The sequence below is a fragment of the Symphalangus syndactylus genome, chromosome X (assembly GCF_028878055.3).
Source record: "Symphalangus syndactylus isolate Jambi chromosome X, NHGRI_mSymSyn1-v2.1_pri, whole genome shotgun sequence".
NCBI lineage: Eukaryota > Metazoa > Chordata > Mammalia > Primates > Hylobatidae > Symphalangus > Symphalangus syndactylus.
The window spans coordinates 156,806,257-156,819,734 of record NC_072447.2 but is presented as its reverse complement, the minus strand read 5'-3'; the positions used below and the strand labels follow the sequence as shown (position 1 = coordinate 156,819,734).

Genomic DNA, 13,478 nt, shown 5'->3' with positions numbered 1-13,478 from the left:
GAGGAGGCAGAAAAAGCCACCAGACAGGGAGTGGGGGCGGGCCGTCTGTGGGTATGCAGGGCCAGGCGCCGCCAGCAGTCCTGGCGCGTGGGGTGGTCCAGGCAGTCCGCGGGGGCGAGCGTACCTTCTGGCCCTTCCTTCTCCATGCCCCAGCTCCCAGATGACGCCAACCTGGCCCCACTGGTTCCTGCTCCCAACTCCCCCGCGCTGCTGCTTTGGGAGGGGTCCGCCGGCCTGGGCGGTCGCTGCGCGTGTGCTAGGCGGGACCCCGGGGGGACTCCTCCCGGGGCGCAGTTGGGCCGGGGGGCGGGGCCGGGGCGTGGACGGGGCAGGAGGGCGGGGCCGGGAAGTACGGGCGGCGGGCGCGCCCCTCTCGCTGCTTCCGGCGGTGGCGGGCGGTTCCAGCGCGCGCCCGGGGCGGCGGCGCGCGGCGGGGGGTGGTTGGGGTGCGCGCCGGCCCGAGTGGACGCTGTCGCGACCGCCATGCAGCTGACGGTGAAGGCGCTGCAGGGCCGCGAGTGCAGCCTGCAGGTAGGGTCCCCGGGCCAGGCCGCCGGGTCCGGCGCGCTCTCTCGCCCGCTCCTGGCAGGGGGACCGGCAGGGCCGAGGGCGGGCACGGGGCGGCCGGGCCGAGGGCTGGGAGCCGGGAGAGCTGCCCTCGGGAGCGGATGCGTGGGCTTCGCCGCCTGGGGGCCGCGGGCTCAACCCTTGGCCCCCACCCTCCGCGCGGCCAGGTGCCAGAGGACGAGCTGGTGTCCACGCTGAAGCAGCTGGTCTCCGAGAAGCTGAACGTCCCCGTGCGCCAGCAGCGGCTGCTGTTCAAGGGCAAGGCCCTGGCAGGTACCCAGGGAGAGGAGACGCCCAGGGAGCCCCGCAGGAAGCGGGACCGGGGTGCGCGGGCCGAGGCCGGCAGCCGTGTGTCGGGTCGGGGTGCCGGCGCCAAGCGCCACATGACCCCAAGGGAGGCGACCGCATGCCTCACAGCCGGATGCCGCAGCGCTCCGCTCCCGCCGCCGAGGCGGCCTCGCGTCCCGGGCCACCCCCACGGCGGCGGAGGATGAGGAACCCATCGATCTGTCTTTGGCAGATGGGAAACGACTCTCGGATTATAGCATCGGGCCCAACTCCAAGCTCAACCTAGTGGTCAAACCCCTGGAGAAGGTGCTACTAGAAGAAGGCGAGGCCCAGAGGCTGGCCGACTCCCCACCCCCGCAGGTCTGGCAGCTGATCTCCAAAGTCTTGGCCCGCCACTTCAGTGCGGCAGATGCCAACAGGGTCCTGGAACAGCTACAGAGGGTGAGAAGGGTAACCCTGGGCATCCTCTCCAGGCCCAGTTGCTCCCAGCGCCTACCTCTGTTGCAGTGTATGGCCCCCACTGGCAGTCCCTGAATCTTCCTGCCCTTCTCTCCCCAGGATTACGAGAGGTCCCTGGGCCGCCTGACGCTGGACGACATCGAACGGTTGGCCAGCCGCTTCCTGCACCCTGAAGTGACTGAGACAATGGAGAAAGGCTTCTCCAAATAGAATTCTCAGAGCATGGGGAGGTGCCCAACGCCAGGCTACAGGGGCATGTCGCACTAAGTGTGTTCTCCTGTTGCAGTTGGGCTCATCATAATAATAGCTGGCATGTACCTGGCTCTGGCCAGGTGCTAGGCACTCCTCACAGCTTGACCTGGGTTTGCTTCCACACCCTCAGAAGAGGTGAGCCAGCACAGCAGAGGCACCGGTGATGAAGTGGCAGAGCCCCAGTCGGAATCCAGCGGCTTCTGAAAGTGCCTTGGTGTGAGAAGGAGGAAGGGGCCGCTTGGAGAGCTGGGCTCTCGCATGTCATGTTTAGCCCACTGAGAATATACCCTCAGGTGACTCCCTCCCGATCCTGAAAGGGAAAGCAGCTGTCACCTGACTTCTGGCGGGTCCAACATAGCCCTCAGCTTACCTCTGCAGGAGGCCAAGTGACAGCCAGCCCTGGAACCCCCCCACCCCCGCAGCTGCTGCAGCCAGTGTGCCAGTGTGCGTTCGACAAATGGAAAAGCAGGTTGGGGCCAGGGAGTCAGCAAGGCACCCCAGCTCTGTGATGTGACTTTGGGCGAGTCTCAGTGCCACTTGGTCCCCAGCCACGGACTCTATACAGTGAGGGCCACTCCCCGACCTGAGTCAGTGTCCTCTGTCTCACAGGGCCCCTCTCCCTTCTGTTGGGTAAACAAACTGAAGCCAAAAGTGAAGCCATGGCCAAGTGTGACCCAGAGATGGGATGTCCTGGCCCTTAGTGACACAGCTCCTCTCTGGGGCACCCTATCTGCTTGTCTCCTCCAGGAAGCGTTAGGGCTGATGGGTGACTCAGCAAGGCAGTGTCAGAGCTGGGACTGGGCGTAGGCCTTTGTCCTCGTCCCCAGCACTCGCCTCCCTGTGGAAGATGAACACATCCCAGCCACCTGTGTACAGGGGCTCACTTCGTGTGCTCCTTCTTGCCTGAGAGGAAACCTTGGGGTGCCAGGGTGGGAGCAGAAGCATGGGCTGGCTTCTGGTTCCTCCTCCTCCACCCTGCCCTGTGTGCGGGCACAAGAGTACATCTAACCACCTGCTCCTTGGAGTAGGCCCCCAGGGGTGGTAGAGGCTGGAAGGAAGCCACAGCAGGAGGACGCCACTCCGGCCCTTCACCCTTGCCAAGTGAGCTGCTCACAGTGTGGTCAGGGCTGCGCGTGCTGGAGGCCCTCCTGCCTGGGCCTTGTGGGGCAAATATTGGATCCCCAGGCTGGAAAGATGGACAGAGGCCCAATGGGTGAAGGCTTTGAAGAGCACACAGAAGCCCCTGGCCCCCCACGAGAGCTAGAGAGCCATGTATATGACTTCAAAGCCACCTATGGCAGGGACACACTTGTGAGCATGTGTGGCCTGCAGCTCAGGTGATACATTTACCAGTGTTCTTGTTTGTGTGGTGCCAGGAAATTGATTTTGGAAAGTGAAATAACATTAACGGTGAATGTGAGACTTCTACTTTTATCCAAAAGGAGCTATATTAGCTAGGCTGTTTCTGATATCCAATCATTGGTTTAACAATAAAGGCAATTTGTTTAATCAGTTAACGGAAATTTCTTGGTTTATGAAAGTGAAAAGTCCAGTGGTATTGGCATTGGCAGCAGGTGAGCAATTTCATCCAGTGTCTTCCTGCCTGCCTCTGCGTTTGTATCTGCTACATCCCAGGCCACCACCTCCGAGGATGAAAAGATGGCTGCCTGCGGCTTCCACGGAATCCCTCCCTCACTGCCAGAGCAGCATCTTCTCTGTGTAGCACCTCTGCTGTCTCAGATGCCCCCAGCAAATAAACACTCTTCTCGTTGGTCAGAACTGGATTGTGCGTCCAATCATTTTGGCTGGGGTAGGGGGTAATTCTCCGTCAGGGCTGGCTCCCTGGCGCTAGGCATGGGGCCACTTCGCTGGACACACATGGGCTGTGCAAGGGACAGAAGGCTCTGGAGGAGGGCTGGATGAATGGATATCCTCAATGGTAGCCGCAAATGGCAGCTGTCCACTACGGGGGCATGCATGTGTCAGATCAGGGCCACCTTGCAGGTAGTGGAGGAGAGGGCTGGAGGCATCAAGACCACACAGGGACAGCGTTTTCTGAGGCTTGGGTTAGGGAAAGCACCAGAGAGAGGAAACACTGCCGGGATGGGAGACAGGAAGTGGGGGATCATTAGAGGACACTGGGGATTCTGCAAGAAGATGGAGCAGCCACAGGCTGCAGCCCCCCCGCAATGCTGAGATCCTTTTACGGGGCTCAGAATGTTTACTGCAGGTGCTGCACCCCTCTGAGCCAATTGTCCACCCTGAGAGTTAGCGCCGAGTCATCCACTGCCACCTGCCCGGTGAAGGGCCCTGAGACCCACCACCTGCCCCTCAGGGAGGGGCCTCGGGACGGTATCTGAGTCCTGCGGCCATGGTGTGACTACAATGACATCAGGAGATAGCAGCATGAGTGAAGGGCCCAGCTGGGATGAGATGCTTTTGGTGTCGTTTCCCAAGGGCCCACGGGAGGAAGAGCGGCCTCAGAGGGCAGCAGCACTTGCCTTGGGGTGGGGAGGTTCCCGGCAATGGATTAGCTGTGCCCACACTTTGCTGGCACTTTGCAGGTGTCCCATGTGAGCCTCACCAGCTCCAATAGATCTGCCCGGGCCTGGTCCTCCCAGGAGTAGATGCAGCAGAGGTGGCCAGCCTTGAGCCTCCCAGCCCTGAAAAGCCTTCAGGAGAGATGAGAGACACACAGCAACTGCCCTGTCCTCCTCCAGCCTGCATACACCTTCGGGGCCCCACTGACTGGCTGGCAGTCCCCATTCCTCACCCTCTTCTGCCCTCGCTCTCCTGCTGTTTCCACCTCTTGCTCCTGAGGCTCTCTTGCTGGTTTTTCACACACACCCCACCCCTCAGTGTTGGCGCCCCAGGGCTCTGTCCCTGAGCCCCTTCTCTTCTCTCTCTATCACTCCTTGGGGAGCTCATCCAGCTTGCTTGCTATTTCTGTGCCTCACTGCCATGTCCATGTCTCATCCCGGGATGTCTTCCAGACAGCGCCTGACTTTGCTGCAGACACCCTGCTCATCACTGAGTGCCCCCCTGTGTCCCAAGTGCTGGCAACCCTGAGACTGGAAGACACAGTCCCTTCCCTCTTGGCACGCACATCCAGCACTGGCCAGCTCCTCAGCACACACATTTTCTCCATGGCCCAACGGGATGAATGGCAGTGCCACTCAGCCAGGCTTCTGAGGGAGCAGGAGGCCATCTTTGCCTCTCCCAACCAGCCATTCTCCACAGGCAATCAGGCAAGAATATTTTTGGAAGCACCCAGGGCAGGGCAGCTGATACTGTATCCTTTCCTCCTCTGACCACACTCACCCCCAGCCCCCTCATCAGGCAGCTGGCAGGGTCAGGCTGCCCCACTGTTGAAGAGGCTTAGTTTGATCAGGTGGTCCAGGTGGCTGCTGCCAGATCTCTCCCCTGTAAAGATGCAGTTTCCCTTCCTGATTCACAAGTAATTTGGGGTAATATTTGGGGGCTTTGTGAATATCCTGTCCCCAACAACCTTTCAGCTAATGCTTTTGCCATCCAGTGACAATCCTTGCCTGAATCATTTTTTTTTTTTTTCATGAGATGGAGCCTCGCTCTGTCACCCAGGCTGGAGTGCAATGGCGTGGTCTCGGCTCACTGCAATCTCTGCCTCCTGGGTTCAAGAGATTCTCCTGCCTCAGCCTCCTGAGTAGCTGAGACTACAGGTGCGTGCCACCACACCCGGCTAGTTTTTTTTGTACTTTTAGTAGAGATGGGATTTCACTGTGTTGGCCAGGCTGGTCTCGAACTCCTGACCTCGCAATCCACTCGCCTCAGCCTCCCAAAGTGCTGGAATTACAGGCGTGAGCCACTGCACCTGGCCATCCTGAATCAATTATTAAGTTAATAACAATTAATTATTACATTAGTGGTTGCAAAAATGGTAATTTTCTGATAGTTTTTTCCACAGCTATTACTTGCCATTTCCCTATAAAAACCTTTCCTTTATCTCTGCTTTCTTTCCTGCATATCATGGACTTTTTTGTTTGTTTGTTTGATTGAGACAGAGTCTCACTCTGTTACTTGTGCAGAGTGCAGTGGCTAGATCATAGCTCACTGTAGCCTTGACTTCCTGGGCTCAAGCAATCCTGCCTCAGCCTCTCTAGTAGCTGGGACCGCAGGCACACACTGTCACAGCCGGCTAAATTTTTTTTTTTTTTTTTTTTTTTTGAGACAGAGTTTTGCTCTTGTTGCCCAGGCTGGAGTGCAATGGCGCGATCTGGGCTCACCGCAACCTCCGCCTCCCGGGTTCAAGCTATTCTCCTGTCTCAGCCTCCCGAATAGCTGGGACTACAAGCTCCTGCCACCACAAACGACTAATTTTTGTATTTTTAGTAAAGATGGGGTTTCACCATGTTGGCCGGGCTGGTCTCAAACTCTTGACCTCAGGTGATCCATCCATCTCGGCCTCCCAAAGTGCTGGGATTATAGGAGTGAGCCACCATGCCAGGCCTGGCTAAAATATAATAATTTTTTTTTTTTTTTGTAGAGACAGTGTCTCACCATGTTGCTCAGGCTAATCTCGAACTCCTGGCCTCAAGTGATCCTCCTACCTCAGCATCCAAAAGTTCTGGGATGACAGGCTTGAGTCAAGACACCTGGCCAAGCCAACTCATTTTTTTTGGAGGGGGTGGGGGTAGAAATACTATATGGCCGGGCACAGTAGCTCACGCCTTAATCTCAGCGCTTTGGGAGGCTGAGGCAGTGGATCACTTGAGCCCAGGAGGTGGAGAACAGCACAGGCAACATAGTGAAACCCCACCTCTACCAAAAAATACAAAAATTAGGGGTGGGGGGACAAAAAAAATTACAAAAATTAGCCGAGCGTGGTGGCACACAGCTGTACCACACCTGTAGTCCCAGCTACTCAGGAGGCTGAGGTGGGAGAATCGCTTGAGTTCAGGAGGTGGAGGTTGCAGTGAGCTGAGGTTGTGCCACTGCACTCCAGCCTGGACAACAGAGCAAGTCTCTGTCTCAAAGAAAACAGAAAGAAAAAGAAAGAGAGAGAGAGAGAGAGAAAGAGAAAAGAAAAGTAAGAAAGAGAGAAAGAAAAAGGAAAGAAAGAAAGAGAGAGAAAGAGAGAAAGAAAAAGGAAAGAAAGAAAGAGAGAGAAAGAGAGAAAGAAAAGAAAGAGAGCAAGCTGGGCGCGGTGGCTCACGCCTGTAATCTCAGCACTTTGGGAGGCCGAGGCGGGCAGATCACCCAAGGCCACGAGTTCGAGACCATCCTGGCTAACATGGTGAAACCCCGTTTCTACTAAAAATACAAAAAATTAGCTGGGCATAGTGGCACGCACCTGTAATTCCAGCTACACGGGAGGCTGAGGCAGGAGAATCACTTGAACCCAGGAGGTGGAGGTTGTAGTGAGCTGAGATCATGCCATTGCACTCCAGCTTGGGAAACAAGAGCTAAACTCTGTCTCAGAAAAAGGAAGAAAGGAAGGAAAGGAGAGAGGGAGGGAGGGAGGGAAGAGAGGGAGGGAAGGGAGGGAGGAGGGAAAGAAAGAAAAAGAGAAAGAAAGAAAGAATGAAAGAGGAAAGAAAGAAAAAGAAAGAAAGAAAGAAAGAAAAAGAAAGAAAGAAAGAAAGAAAAAGAAAAGAAAGAAAGAAAGACTATACAGTAAATTGAAATGGGCAAATGTAATGAAGAATGTCTGCGGATACTGAGTTACACTGGTGATCCTGAAGGCCTCTTGGAGGTGACATTGGAGCCAAGGTCCTAATGACGAGGAGGAGCTAGCCATGAGAAAGTTTGGGGACCATCTTACAAATAGAAGAATAAGTGCAAAGGGCTGGGGTCAGGCTGCCCTTGGTCGGAAGCAGAGAGAAGGTCCCAGAGGCCACAAAGAATGAGGGAGCAGGCAGGCAGGGTAAGAAGCAAGAGAAGGAGCTGGGAGTTAGGTCACATTGGACTTTTATAAGACAGAGCAAGGAGTTTGGACTTTAGTCCAAGTGCAAAGGGAAATCATTTTAGGGTTTTAAGCAGGGATGTGATCCCATGCAATTTTTTTTTTTTTTTTCGAGACAGAGTCTCACTGTGTCGCCTAGGCTGGAGTGCAGTGACACAATCTCAGCTCACTGCAACCTCTCCCTCCTGGGTTCAAGCGATTCTCCTGCCTCAGCCTCCTGAGTAGCTGGGATTACAGGCGTGCACCACCACACTCAGCTAATTTTTGTATTTTTAGTAGAGATGGGGTTTCACCATGTTGGTCAGGCTGGTCTGGAACTCCTGACCTCAAGTGATCTCCTGCCTTGGCCTCCCTAAGTGCTGGGATTACAGGCATGAGCCACTGCGCCCAGCCCCATGCAATTTAAATTAGAAATTAGAAAGTCATTCTGCGGTGTGGTGAATAGGTCGTAGAGGGGAAAGTGTAAAAGAGAATCAGCCAGGAAGCTGTTGAGGGAGGTCAAGGAAAGATGCTGGCTTCCACGGCAGACTAGCAGTGGAGAGTGAGAAGTGGGCTGATGTGGAACCTATTTCAGAGGGAAACCCAACAGGATTTGCTGATATAGTTCAGTGTTTAATCCTTCCTTATGACTGCAAAGGAGGAAAATAGGTTGTCCAAACATGACAAACACTGTTGGAAATTTTACGTCACTTTATTTATTCATTTTTTTATTTTTATTATTTTTCTTTTTGAGACAGAATCTCTGTCACCCAGGCTGGAGTGCAGTGGCATGATGTCGGCTCACCACAACCTCCACCTCCCGGGTTCAAGTGATTCCCCTGTCCCAGCCTCCCAAATAGCTGGGACTACAGGCGCACACCACGACACGCAGCTAATTTTTGTATTTTTAGTAGAGACGGGGGTTTCACCATGTTGGCCAGGATGGTCTTGAACTCCTGACTTCAAGTGATCCACCCACCTCGGCCTCCCAAAGTGCTGGGATTACAGGCGTGAGCCACCGTGCCTGGACTGATGTCACTTTAAATACTTTTTTTTAATTGTAAATGTCATAAAAGACCACTTCGGAAAAATTGGAGGGAAAACACAAAAAGGGAATTAAAATCACCCACCATACTATTAGCAGAGATCACGAGGATTTACCTGTTGCTGTATTGTTCTAGGATTTCTCTACATATGTACAGTAAGAGACTAAGTTGGCCTTTTATTTTTTGAGGCAGGGTCTGGCTCTATCAACCAGGCTGGAGTGCAGTGGGGCGATCACGGCTAACTGCAGCCTCCGCCTCCCGGGCTCAAGCTGTCCTCCCATCTCAGCCTCCCTAGTAGCTGGGACCACAGGTGTGCACCATCACACCCAGCTAATTTTTGTATTTTTTGTAGAGACAGGGTTTCACTATGTTGCCCAGGCTGGTGTCGAACTCCTGGGCTCAAGCAATCAACCCTCCTCAGCCTCCAAGAAGCTAGGACTACAGGCACGCTTCACCACGCCCAGCTAATTTTTAAAATTTATTTTTGTATTTTTTGTAGAGACGGTGTCTCACTATGTAGCCCATGTTGGTCTTGAACTCCTGGGCCCAAGTGACCCTCCTCCCTTGGCCTTCCAAAGGAGGAGGATCACTTCGCCTGGCCTAAACTGGCATTTTCATACTCATAGTTGTGCAATCTGATTTTTCACGTTATATTAGACCTAGACCCACCGCCAGTACTTTTCGTTCAAGGCCCTGTCATTTTTCGCCTCCGTGCAGGTCTTCTGCTGACAGGCTCCCGCTCTGCACAGCCCACCCACTCTAAAATGCTTCCTCTAAAATGCAAATCCGATGCTTCACAGTCCATGGTGAAGCCCCCCTGGTTGGGCATTGGGGTCGAGGGCAAGAGCAGTATCCTTGGGGGTTACCCGACCCTGCCACCCTCCCTCTGCGAATCGCAGCATGGACGTTGTGCCACATCTCCTGGGGATCTTGGGTCCAAGTAAGAAACAGGGCAGGAAGCCGTCCAGGCACCCCAGGGCCTCACTGGGGTCTCCAGGGACGAGGCGGCAGGTCCCGCCAGCGCAGGCGCGCTAAGGTAACAAGGGGCGCTTAGGGGCGGAGCCTCGCGGGGTGCGCCTCTGGGATAGGCGACCACCGTGTCTTCAAAAGCCCCGTCAGGGCTGGCTTCCTGGGGCCGGACCAACTGTGGGTCAGTTTGCACCAGCGCCCTGGAATCGAGTTACGCGCGAAGGGGCAGAGTTTCTGGAGGAAACCGCAGCCTCTCAACGGCTGACCGGGTCTCAGAAGGCCCCCGGCAGGGCCGCTTGGCGGGAACTAACCACGCGCCAGGCAGGCTCTCCAGCGGCCTGCGCAGGCGCGTGTGGGCGGAGTCGTGCGCAGGGGGCGGGGATTCGGGAAGGCGCCACAGAGGGGGCGGGGCGTAGGACCTCCGCTTCGGGGGTGGAGTCGGAGCGGCGCGGCGGCGGTCATGCGGGACGCGGATGCAGACGCAGGCGGAGGCGCCGACGGCGGGGATGGCCAGGGTGGCCACAGCTGCCCCGGGGACGCGGACACAGCCGCAGCTCCGGCCGGTGGAGCTCCCCCAGCACACGCGCCAGGTCCCGGCAGAGACGCCGCGTCTGCGGCCAGGGGGTCAGGAGTGCGGCCGCACATATTGTATCCTTTCCGAGCTGGGGGCTGCTTGCGGCGGGGCGAGAGCTGGACTCAGGGAGAAAGAAAGGAGGGCAGGCGGGGGCCGACGGAAAGGGGAGCAGGGGGGACCGGGGCTGGGGTATACGGTCAGAGGTGGTCGGAGGAGGGGAAGAAATTGAAATGGAGGGAGAAGCTCTGCTAACAGTGGCCTGGGCGAGGTAGGGAGTGAAGGGGGTGACGCTAGGCAGGGTGACCTGAGAGGGGGCTTCAGAGGAGCAAGAAGGCCTGAGACATAGGCAAAATCGTATCAGATGGCACCTTAACTGGATGACCCCCAGCACCCTCAGCGTGCCTTTCCCGACCCTCTTGGAGGCGGAAATCGCCCATGGGTCCCTGGCACCAGATGCCGAGCCCCACCAAAGGGTGGTTGGGAAGGATCTCACAGTGAGCGGCAGGATCCTGGTCGTGTAAGTTCTGAAAGGGACCGGGGTTGGGGGAGGCGGCCGATGGAGACATGGGGGACACCCAAGGATGAGCCCTAAGGAGCGCCAGGTGCGCTGGGCCGCTCTCTGCCTGAGAGGCTGTGTAATGGCAGGGCTCCCAAGGGTTTGCTGTATTGGGTGCCTGAGGGGCAGAGCGAGGGACCAGGAGTTGCCACCTCCAATTTGATTTTCTTTTCCCCTCACTTTTAGCCGCTGGAAAGCTGAAGACTGTCGCCTGCTCCGAATTTCCGTCATCAACTTTCTTGACCAGCTTTCCCTGGTGGTGCGGACCATGCAGCGCTTTGGGCCCCCCGTTTCCCGCTAAGCCTGGCCTGGGAAAATGGAGCGAGGTCCCACTTTGCATCTCCTCCTAGGCAGTGCGTCCATCCTTCCCTAGGGCAGGAATTCCCACAGTTGCTACTTTCCTGGGAGGGCCTCATGTTTTATCTGGTTCTTAAATGTTTGTTACTACGGAAAATAAAACTGAGCTACTATTCCAAGTCTGAGTTTATTTTCAGCTGCAGCACCTCCCAATACTCTTGTTGTGCTTGGGTTGCTGGGGAGGTTCTAGAATTCAGATATTGAAGGAGTACAAGGAAATTGAAGACAATTTAGGAAATGGAAGAAAATGAAAATCAATTGGGGTCTGTCATTCAGGATTAACTACTGTCAACATTTTGGAATACTTCCTCAGTTTTACAGTTGCATTTACATAGTAAATGTGTAACTGTAACATACACCACATAATATTTGCAAGTTTAGTGTTAAATTTTTTTCCTGATTTTTAAATCTAACGTGAGCTTTTTTCCTCTAACGATCGGTGAAGAAAGTGCTGGGGCAATTGACTAGTGTCTGGGGCAACGAGTCGGCTCCCTGGAAAATACAGTGTCTCCAGCCTTAGGGCGCTTTTGTAGAGTCTATCAAATTTTCTGAGAGTGGAAAGGAAGAGGTACCACTGCTTTTATTCTCAGAAAACAAGGAAATGGTTTGATCCTTTTGAGTCCTGCTTTGAAGATGTGCTGTGTGGGAGCAGAGCAGCTCTTAACTGTAGGCTTGTTTCCCTCTATGGAAGCAACAAACACCATTCTGGGCACCCTGGCCAGTGCTGCCTAGGCGAACATGAGCTTCTCTATCCTGGTGGGTGGGGACAGCTGCTAGTCCCTGTCCTGCTTGCACACTGGAGTTCCTGTTCATCCTCTCCTGCTGGGGTGATGGCCTTCCCCGGTCTTGGGTAGCTTCCTCACACGCCTGTGCTCACCAGTAGTCGTAGTCCGCTTAACACTGGAGCAGGAGCCTCTGTGGATATCCAGGGTTCTTTCCCTGTGCAGCTCTCTTCTCTCTGGTTCTCCGCCCTGCAAACTCCAGCTGCTGGGCCGCTCTGAATCAGAGTTTCAACTCCTAAAGTCCGGCTGTCTGCCAGGCTCCACCAGGAAACTCCACACAGGACACCGGGCCAGTCGCATGGCTTACCCTGTTTCCCAGCTCCCACACGTCACTGTCCCTCACTAGCCCACAGCCAGTTTTTTTATACTCTGCATTCCATATATTTTGTCTGGTTTGGGGTGTTCTTTCATGTGGCGCGACATATCCAGTCCCTATTACTCCCTGTGGAGGAACAGTTTCCCTTTGTAGAATCTGGGGAGCTCTGCCAGTGGTGATGGTGGCACTCGCCTTCAGCTTATGAAGATGACACTTTCCTCTCTCCCTCTCTTTTGCTCTCATTCCTTTCTTAATATTTTTTAGACATTAATTATTGATGAATAGTTGACAATTTAGATCTTTCACTTTTTTTTTTTTTTTTTTTTTTTTGAGACGGAGTTTCGCTCTTGTTGCCCAGGCTGGAGTGCAATGGTGCAATCTCGGCTCACCGCAACCTCCGCTTCCCGGGTTCAAGCAATTCTCCCGCCTCAGCCTCCCAAGTAGCTAGAATTACAGGCATGCACCACCATGCCCAGCTAATTTTGTATTTTTAGTAGAGACGGGGTTTCTCCATGTTGGTCAGGCTAGTCTCCAACTCCCGACCTCAGGTGGTCCACCCGCCTTGGCCTCCCAAAGTGCTGGGATTACAGGCATGAGCCACCGCGCCCAGCCGATCTTTTATTTTTTAATTATTATTATTATTTTTGATAACAGGGTCTGGCTCTGTCACCTAGGCTGGCACAATCACGGCTCACTGCAGCCTTGGTCCCCAGGCTCAAGCAATCCTCCCACCTCAGCCTCCTGAGTAACTGGGACCACAGGCATGCACCACCATGCCTGGCTAATGTTTTATTTTTTGTAGAGAGGGGATCTTGCTTTGTTGCCCAGACTAGTCCTGAACTCCTGGGCTCAAGTGATCTTCCCGCCTGGGCCTCCAAAAGTGCTGGGATGACAAGTGCGAGCCACCACACCTGGCCCCAGTTTAGCTCTGTTTCCCTTCCTCTTCCTCTCATGATGCTTCTGTTAGATTCCATCCATTTCTGAGAGATTTCCCCTGAGGTTAAAAACTGCCTTGTTTTCCTGTGGCTTAGTTGTCATTATCATATGATGGTAATATTTTCAGCCATCTCCCTTATCCTCTGTCCTCTGTCCACATGGTTCTGTCTGGGCCGATGGCACAGCTGTCATCCCGCAACTTCTCTTTATCCTGGGCTACAATCCAGTCCTGCCTCACACGTCCTTCTCTTTATTATTTTATTCCTTATTTGTGCAGTTGGTTGTTACGTGGACATGTCTAGTTTTGGTAAACACCTACGGTCCTACAACCACCACCACTGTCTGGCACCGTGGCCCCACAGCTGGACGGCTGGAGCTGGCAGCTTTTAAACCCAACTCAGGTGGCTGTCCAAGCCACCCTATTTAAAATTGCATCTCAAAAAAAAACAAAAACAA

At 54.6% G+C, this 13,478-nt stretch overlaps 2 protein-coding genes across 4 annotated transcripts; both read left to right on the top strand.

The window, feature by feature from the left end:
• Positions 1-17: 17 nt before the first annotated feature.
• UBL4A (ubiquitin like 4A) lies at positions 18-3,345 on the top strand. Of its 3 annotated transcripts, XM_063634535.1 has the most exons (5): positions 370-531; positions 735-840; positions 1,088-1,296; positions 1,414-3,159; positions 3,202-3,345. In XM_063634535.1, the coding sequence occupies exons 1-4, from the start codon at positions 484-486 to the stop codon at positions 1,522-1,524; spliced, it is 474 nt and encodes a 157-aa protein (XP_063490605.1). In that variant the 5' UTR covers positions 370-483; the 3' UTR covers positions 1,525-3,159; positions 3,202-3,345. The 3 variants fall into 3 exon arrangements, with proteins under 3 accessions (XP_063490606.1, XP_055124845.1, XP_063490605.1); XM_055268870.2 differs by having other exon boundaries at positions 359-531; positions 1,414-3,345; XM_063634536.1 differs by lacking the exons at positions 735-840; positions 1,414-3,159; positions 3,202-3,345 and having other exon boundaries at positions 18-531; positions 1,088-1,286.
• A 6,250-nt stretch (positions 3,346-9,595) lies between these two features.
• Positions 9,596-11,107, top strand: LAGE3 (L antigen family member 3). Its single transcript, XM_055268871.2, has 3 exons — positions 9,596-10,149; positions 10,464-10,592; positions 10,818-11,107. Exons 1-3 carry the CDS (start codon positions 9,962-9,964, stop codon positions 10,930-10,932), a joined length of 432 nt encoding a protein of 143 aa, XP_055124846.1. The 5' UTR covers positions 9,596-9,961; the 3' UTR covers positions 10,933-11,107.
• The last annotated feature ends 2,371 nt before the right edge of the window (positions 11,108-13,478 follow it).

Excerpts from the sequence above, each read along its gene's own strand:
- LAGE3 (XM_055268871.2), top strand. The coding sequence starts at position 9,962 with ATGCGGGACGCGGATGCAGACGCAGGCGGAGGCGCCGACGGCGGGGAT. Across the intron at positions 10,150-10,463 it reads GGAGTGCGGCCGCACATATT|CACCCTCAGCGTGCCTTTCC; the intron begins GTATCCTTTCCG and ends GATGACCCCCAG. Across the intron at positions 10,593-10,817 it reads AGCGGCAGGATCCTGGTCGT|CCGCTGGAAAGCTGAAGACT; the intron begins GTAAGTTCTGAA and ends CCTCACTTTTAG.
- UBL4A (XM_055268870.2), top strand. The coding sequence starts at position 484 with ATGCAGCTGACGGTGAAGGCGCTGCAGGGCCGCGAGTGCAGCCTGCAG. Across the intron at positions 841-1,087 it reads CAAGGGCAAGGCCCTGGCAG|ATGGGAAACGACTCTCGGAT; the intron begins GTACCCAGGGAG and ends TGTCTTTGGCAG. Across the intron at positions 1,297-1,413 it reads TCCTGGAACAGCTACAGAGG|GATTACGAGAGGTCCCTGGG; the intron begins GTGAGAAGGGTA and ends TTCTCTCCCCAG.